The sequence below is a fragment of the Bison bison genome, unplaced genomic scaffold (assembly GCF_000754665.1).
Source record: "Bison bison bison isolate TAMUID 2011002044 unplaced genomic scaffold, Bison_UMD1.0 scf7180017864384, whole genome shotgun sequence".
Lineage (NCBI taxonomy): Eukaryota > Metazoa > Chordata > Mammalia > Artiodactyla > Bovidae > Bison > Bison bison.
This window is the reverse complement of record NW_011494956.1, coordinates 11,624,865-11,633,166: the sequence shown is the minus strand read 5'-3', so window position 1 is coordinate 11,633,166 and position 8,302 is coordinate 11,624,865. Positions and strand designations below refer to the sequence as shown.

At 44.0% G+C, this 8,302-nt stretch overlaps 1 protein-coding gene across 1 annotated transcript in view; it reads right to left on the bottom strand.

Annotated features, from left to right (window-relative positions):
- Positions 1 to 327: 327 nt before the first annotated feature.
- Positions 328 to 8,302, bottom strand: part of RBP2 (retinol binding protein 2, cellular) — a 25,387-nt gene continuing 17,412 nt past the window's right edge. The window contains exons 3-4 of the mRNA XM_010858207.1: positions 2,093 to 2,194; positions 328 to 582 (exon numbers count right to left, since the gene is read on the bottom strand). Of these exons, the coding sequence (XP_010856509.1) occupies positions 532 to 582; positions 2,093 to 2,194 (153 nt within the window). The 3' untranslated portion in view covers positions 328 to 531. The remainder of the gene's footprint in view (positions 583 to 2,092; positions 2,195 to 8,302) is intronic.

Sequence of the window (8,302 nt, the reverse complement as noted above, 5' to 3'; positions counted from 1 at the left end):
AGTCCCTTGGACTGCAAGGAGATCCAACCAGTCCATCCTAAAGGAAATCAGTCCTGGGTGTTCATTGGAAGGACTGATGTTTAAGCTGAAACTCCAATACTTTGGCCACTTGATGCGAAAAGCTGACTCGTTTGAAAAGACCCTGATGCTGGTAAAGATTGAGGGCGGGAAGAGAAGGGGTCGACAGAGGATGAGATGGTTGGATGGCATCACTGACTCAATGGACATGAGTTTGGGTGAACTCCGGGAGTTGGTGATGGACAGGGAGGCCTGGTATGCTGTGGTTCATGAGGTTGCAAAGAGTCGGACAAGACTGAGCGACTGAACTGAACTGAAAGAGAAAAAAGGTTTATTCAGGGAGGAAACACACTCCATAGACATAGTGTGGACCATCTCAGAAGTGGGAGAGGCCCAGATATCTTAATAGGCTCTGTCAGGACCAGGGGGGTCCCCATGGCTGCTCCCCAGTGCTGGCAGAGAACCCTTCACGGCGAGCATGGAGTGCATGCTCAGCAGGCCCTCCTCAAACCATCACTTCTTCTTGAACACTTGACGGCATACCTGGTCGCCGCACGTCAGCTCCTGCAACACCAAAAAGCAGGTGAGCGACTAACAAGCCAGGCCTTCCTTCCACCCACCCCCAGCCCTCTGGGTGTCCGAGTCGGAGAGGAGGGGAGCTGGAATAAAGAGAACAGTTAGTCATTCCAGGCAAAGAGCATTTCAGAGACCAAATCAGCTGGCGTGCCCTGCAGGTAGCAGTAATTTGATTTTGACACTTGAATTGAGCTTGAACAGCTATAAAAATGAAAAATGCAAAGAAATTACCCTCTTGGGCGGGATTTCTCCTACTCTCATCATTAAAGCAACATTGCTTAATTTACAAAAGGCAGCAAAGCTACGGTGAAGGGAAGGATCTGAAAGGGGAGTGTTTGGAAGGCCTGGTGAGGGGTTTTCTGGCCTCTGGTAGGTTGGGCTGTAGAGGGACTCCTCCAGGCCTGCCTGGGTAAAATAGATGCTGCCTTTCATCTGGACAGAGGGAGTCCCCACGCCTTACCCACATCTCATGACCCTTTGAGGGGAGAGGAAAAACACAAGTGTGGGACAACTACAAAAATCTTTCCAGTTGACAATGAATCCATTGTCTTAGCCACAGGGACCACCAGGGTTTGTACTACAATTAAAAAAATCTATCATCCAAACCAGAGCACGTAGGGAAAACCATTGATGGAAAACATGGTGACTCCCTCCCATTCATCACTGGTTGACATTGCCTCTGAAATAAAGATCTCAGGTGAGGCAAGACTGGCTCTGAAGGACACCCTGTGACCTGAATACTGACGCTGGAGGCAGGTATCTGCCTGACTCTACAGGTGAATGAATGAACGAGTGAAGAGCCATCCACTGAATGAGTCATTCAGTTAACAAATGAGTGACTGAATGCATGAAGGAGTGAAAGATTTTTCACTCTTTGAATGTTGGATGCATCAATTTTAAAGACTGAAGTGTGAAAAATTAAGCTATCTAGACAGGCGTAATTTATTTAAGGAAATCAGCAATCGTTCCAACTGCTCTGTTCTGGTGCCAAATTAACATAAAATATTTTGGGATCAGGTGGATGTACCTTAGGATGGGAGGGGAGTGCCTGTCGTCTACAGGCAGTTCCCAGGCCCAGCGGCCTGCAGTACAACTTGTCCCCACGACATCCCACCCCTATGGTGACCCCGCTCCTCCGAGGCTCACATCACTGAGGCCTGGTCTCAGCCTCCTCCAGGGCCTCTTAATTCTGTGCCTCACATTTCTCCCTAGCTGGTCTTTAACAGACTCTCTACATTTCTCCTTGGATTTCAGCTTCCTAACTCAGCATTTTGAACTTTCCTTTTAATTGCAGCCATTCACAGAAATAGCCATATAGAGTTCCTCCTGGAGTCCCCTGAGCCAGAAAGGAATGACTTTCTAACTGTATGACCACACTTGTTTGGCTGGTGCTTAGGGGAGGAGGGAGGGCCATTTTTCTTGTCAAAGTGCATGGCGAGGTGAACCAGCAGTTGACAAAAGCACAGTAGAGGGGAGCTAGGTGGACCCTGAGACTTACCAGATACAGCTTGTCCCCCTCAACCCACTGCTTCCAGCCTCGGTTCTCCTTTTCCCCCTTCTGCACGCACACAAGGGCATCACCTTCCCAGACGACCAGAGTCTGCAATGAGAGGTTTCCAGGCAAAATCAAACACATGGTCTTGATGGGGACTGAACGCATGTAACCCGCAGCTGTAGACCCTGCAGCCACTCTCGGGTGCCTGTTTGGCTCCAGGGCAGAGCCCTCAAGCCACAGCCATGCCAGCATCACCCTCCCTACCCCGCCCCAGACTCCTTTCCACACACACTCTTCATTCCAGCCAGACCGGCTAATCATGGCTAGTTCTGTTCTCTTGGAAAGATTTCTATTCTTCCATTTTACCATATGGTAAAGACAGTATTCTAGATCAGTGGGGGAAAATGATGATGAATTTAACTATGCTGCCATGTAAATTTTCTGGGAGGGAAAAATACCCCAGTGTCAACAGATACATAACAAACTGGGAAAAGTAGTTGTAACTCATATCAGACAAAGACCTGATTTCCTTATATGCAAAGTGAAAGTGAAAGTTGCTCAGTCATGTCTGACTCTTTGTGACCCTGTGGACTATACAGTCCATGGAATTCTCTAGGCCAGAATACTGGAGTGGGTAGCCTTTCCCTTCTCCAAGGGATCTTCCCACCCCAGGGATTGAACCCAGGTCTCCTGCATTGTGGGCAGATTCTTTACCAGCTGAGCCACAAGGGAAGCCCTCCTATAAATCAATGAGGCGAAGATCATTAATCTAATAGGAAATTCAACACAGGACACCAAACCAACAACTTATAAGGAGAAAAAAAAACACCCTAAGAGCCTATTATACAGAGTGAAGTAAGTCAGAAAGATGAAAATAAATATCATATGTTAACACACACACACACACACACACTCACACACACACACAGGAATCTGGGAAGATGGTGCTGATGAACCTATTTGGAGGGCAGCAGTGGAGACGGAGATGTAAAGAACAGACTTGTAGACATAGGAGGGGAAGGAGAGGGTGCGACAGACTGAGAGTAGCATGGAAACATACATCACCATGTGTAAAATAGATAATCAGTGGGAGTTTGGCTGTGTTTTGCAGGGAGCTCAAACCCGGTGATCTGTGACAACCGGAAGGGTTGAGATGGAGTGGGAAATGGGAGGGAGGCTCAGGAAAGAGGTGATATATGTTTACCTCTGGCTGATTCATGTTGATCTATGGTAGAAACCAACACAATATTGTAAAGCAATTGTCCTCCAATTAAAAATAAATAAATTTAAAGTACAGGCAAAAAAAAAAACAAAACCAAAACCAAAACCACCCTAGCAGGTGGCTTTTAAACATAAAAAACATATTCAACCTCACTTACAATAAGAGAGATGCACATTTTAAGGTTGTTTGTTTTTCAGATACAATTCATCCTGTGGTCAAAGATCAAAGAGTCTAATAACACATTGAGTTGGAGGGGATGCTGAGAAACATGGGCCCTCATACAGGGCCAGTGGGTATATAAATCGGTATGAATCTTTTTGAGGGCAATTTTACATTACCTTTGGAAATATAACATTGATCTAGAAATTCTACTTCTGGGAATTCTCCCTGCAGGAAACACATTGGAGGACTGCCCATTGGAGGGCAAGAATAAAGGCAGGGAAACTCCCTAGTTAGCAGGGGGCTGCACGGATCACTCCAAAGTTAACCTTGTCATCCAGAACCAGGAGGTGGACTTTCCCTTGGTCTTGGGTTTTCTCCAGGCAGCCCTGCTGACCAATTAGCACAGAGAAGGTAGCAGAGATGCAGAGCTTGTGATGGACAACCTGGCTGAGTTGACCAGCGGGTTGGAGATGCCACAAAAGGCTCCAACCTCTTATTAAATTTATATATTTACAAAGTTCACATCCCGCCCCACTTCTCCTCCTTCTTTTCCCTCTTTACCTGTCTTATTACTTGCCTAAGGACAATCTGTGCTATCCCTAAGTGGTCCTCCAAGCCACCCACCTCTGTGCCCACATTAGGCTTGCACATGAAGTGATGATATCATTCCCATCCAGGCAGTGGTGGTGTGTAGGTACTGCCATTCTTCAAGGATGACCCTGATGTGAGTTGGTTTTCTTCCAAGTATGTGCAAACCATATTATACCTCTATGAATGATATTATGCTAAGGACCAGACATTTATTTCCCCTCTATCTTGCAAACCCAGTTGGTGATAAACAAATCTGTGTGTTTATTTTAATTCACTGTCCTTGCAACTTCAGGTCTATCTTTTTTTTTGGTAGAAATCTGTTTTCTACAGATTGTTAAGTCTACCTATTTCTAAAATAATATTTGACCTTGACCAAATTAAATATTTTATGTACAATTTTATTTCTCCTTATTTGACTCCTCAGCCCATCACAGCATTGTTTGTTACAGCAAAGGCCTGGAAGCCTCATAAATCCCATCAGTGCGCGACTGGTTAAATATAGTGTGGTTCCTCCCTGTTCTGCAGTCCTTGGAAGGAGGAGGCAGTTCTATATTATGGAGAAGCACAATCTCCATAGTGTATAGTTTAAGTTAAAGAAGCAAGGAGGAAGGCCATGTACATGAAAGAAAGAGGGATTGGGGATGCACGCATATGTTTTGAATATGTTCTCTGCAAGGAGGCAAGAAAATCTTTAATAGTGGTTGTCCCTGGGGAAGGAACTGAGGGGCTGGGGGCCAGGATAGGAAGGAATTTCACTTTTTAGTGTTTAATTTTTTTTTAATGTGTATATATATTAATATTCCCCCAATTAATTTAGCGATAAAATTTTACATGTTTAATAAAGAAAATATATCTCTTCTTCCTTCAGGGCCATCCCAAGCCTCACATTTTTTAATGTCTTAGAGAAACTTAATTCATAGGTTGTTCTTTTTGTCCTTTTGGAAGGAATTTATTATCTGGAATATTCCAGAGATTCCTCCCAAATAGACAAGAAAGGACTCACATCTTCTGTTTGGGCAAGGACAGTGTCTTCTAGTCCCCCAGCCCATATTGTCTTACACACCAAGGACACCTAATGCATGTTGACTGAAGGAATGTCTGTCTCCAATAGACAATAAACTTCATAAAAGAAAAGGCCATGGCAGCTGTTCATTTCTTCAGCCCCAGACTCAGCATAGTCATCAGCATATAGGAGGTCCCTGAGAAGCACTGCTGAATAAGTCTGTGAGTAAATGATTTTGTTGAAATGGAATCTTGAGGATAAATCCACATGGGGAAATAAATGAGCATGTGTATATGTTTTTCACTGATAGTTCTTGACAGTGTCTTAGTCATCCCGCCTTCTTGCTTTAGTTCTGGTATCACCGGAGTGTACACGTGTCCATTAACATGGACACTAGATGGTAATTGTCATCTACTTGTCTGTTACTTCAAGAGGCTGTGAGATTTTTGAGGGCAGGAAAGGGGGTCTGATTCATTATTTATCAATAGCTCCCAGGCCTCACAGGTAGTAGGGGCTTAACAAATTTGTGGAAGGAACAAAGGAGAAAAATGTTGGCGCATGAGGGCTTGTCCCAATGTCTTCTTTTAATAACTCATGTTAAGGAACAAGATTAACTAAAAGTTATTCTGACCCCAGAGTAAATTGGTTACTAATGAATTGTGGTAATACCTATAATACTGTAGCTACACTCCTACATGAAGCAAACAATCAGAAGGGAGAAGAAAATGGTTATAGGAACTAAAATGCCACCACTCAATTTGCTTTTAGTTGGTGTCCTTTATCCATGCATTGGAAGAGGCTTTAAAAAGAGATTCAATTGCCTTCACAGATCTTGAGTTTGAGGAGATGGATATAAGAGCAGAAAACCACTGGTTCTGGGCCATGCAGAAGAGGGAGAGTGGTGTTCCATGAAGATGAAGAGGATGACTTGTAGGAAATTAGAAAAGGCAGTTGGCCTCACACTGCAATTTCCCCATCACCGTGTCCAAAGTAAAGTCATTCAGTCATGTACGACTCTTTGGGAACCCATGGACTATAGGCTATGAGGCTCCTCTGTCCATGGAATTTTCCAGGCAACAGTACTGGAGTGGGTTGCCATTTCCTTCTCCAGGGGATCTTCCTGATCCAGGGATTGAACCTGGGTCTCCCACATTGCAGGCAGACACTTTACCATCTGAGCCACCAGGGAAGCCCACAAAGTTAACACCATTAAAAACAGCCCATGATAGCCAGTCAATGAATCTGCTTACCTGAATGTGTTTCTGCAGAAACACGTTTAGAAAAAGCTGGCAAAAGCCATGTTATGAGACTATAAGACACTGAAGTCATTAAGGCCCCTGAAAATGGCCACAAGAAAACAACAATAACATCAACCTTTTGTGGTAAATTAGATACAGGTATTGTGTCAATGTTAAAGAAAAAATGTGTATACACTAGAAAGAGTAAGAAGAAATGATAAAGCAAATGAGGCAAAATGTCAACAATTGGTCACTCTTGGTGAAGAGTGTACAGATAGTCTTGGTTATACTCTTGAAACTTCTCTGTAAATTTGAATCACTCCGAAATAAGTTTTATTTAAAGGAAAGTAACAGCTCTTTAAATTATGAGCAGTGAAGGACACTATTAGCATGTTAAAACCCTCCCCAGTACATCTGTTCTCTTCTAAGCGGCAGTTCTGCCTCCTGCCTCCCCAGGTAGGGCCCCTCCTGCAGAGTCGGTTTTCCCTGGGCTCTCATGGGTCCTCTCAAAATCATGACTCTAACTACCATCTTTATATCTGTTTTCCCTACCATTATTTTTTAATCGAGATATAATTCTGATAAGATAAAATTCAGCCTTTTATAGCATATGATTCAGTCATTTTTAGTATATTCACAGGGTTGTAAGGCCATCTCCACTAATTAAATCTAGAACATTTTCATCAACCCCAAAAGAAACCCAGTGCTATGCTATGCTAAGTCACTTCAGTCGTGTCTGACTCTATGCGACCCCATAGACAGCAGCCCACCAGGCTCCCCTGTCCCTGGGATTCTCCAGGCAAGAACACTGGAGTGGGTTGCCATTTCTTTCCCCAATGCATGAAAGTGAAAAGTGAAAGTGAAGTCGCTCAGTTGTGTCCGACTCTTAGTGACCCCATGGATTGCAGCCTAACAGGCTCCTCTGTCCATGAAATTTTCCAAGCAAGAGTACTGGAGTGGGGTGCCATTGCCTTCTCCAAAGAAACCCAATACCTGTTAGCAATGGCAACCATTAATGTCTCTACAGATTCACCTATTATAGACATGTCGTATAAATGATACAATATGTAGCCTTTTGGCTTTGCCTTCTCACTTAGCATAACAGTTTCCAAGTTTATCCATGTTATAGTACGTGTGAATGCACTTCATTCCTTTATATGGCTGCATGACATTCTGTGGCGTGAACATCAATTACTGCTTCTTAGTTTTATTTTACTTTGGATAGCTTGTGTATTTTATTTTTTAAAACTTTTTGTTTTATATTAGAGTATAGCCAATTAACAGTGTTGTGACAGTTTCCAGTGGACAGCAATGGGACTCAGCCATACCTATACATGTATCCATTCTCCCCAAAACTCCCTAGCTTGTGTATTTTTGATAGAGCTTTAAATTCTGAGAAATAAGTAAGTGTAGGAAGCTAGTAATGTATACAACCCACAGGAAGGAAGAAGGCGGTCCCTGAGTCCCTCAGAAAAGAGTCAAATGCATGATCAATGTGGCTTCATCGCTCCTGTCCTTGGACATCACAGAACTGGGCCCTGCAGGGCCCTGAAGGGCCTCTGCTGCAACTCTACCCCCAACCTCTCTCCTCCAAACTGCTGGACGAGGTTTTCAGAGGGGCTCATGCAAATGACCAAGGAGTTAAGAAAGTGTTGTCCTGGATCCTGGAGATTAAGAGGATGAGGAGTAGAGGAGCACTAAGCGCAAACGTGCACATGCATACAGAGCAATTTCTGTGTGCACTCGGGTGTGCTATCAAGCGTGAGCAATAGAAATTAATCAGAGACTTAGACTCACCCACTTTCTCCCCTCCCTCTTCAGCTAAAGGGTTGTAGTTAGGTTACAAGAAGAAGGTAGTGCTGAGGGCACCTGCTCTGTGTTGTATTTCTCATGGGAACAGCCCATGCTGGAGGCTGGGAAAACTGTCTGGGTACTTCTCAGCCCCTCCCCATTGTGTGTGTGTGTGTGTGTGTGTTATGTATGTTTATCAGCCCTGG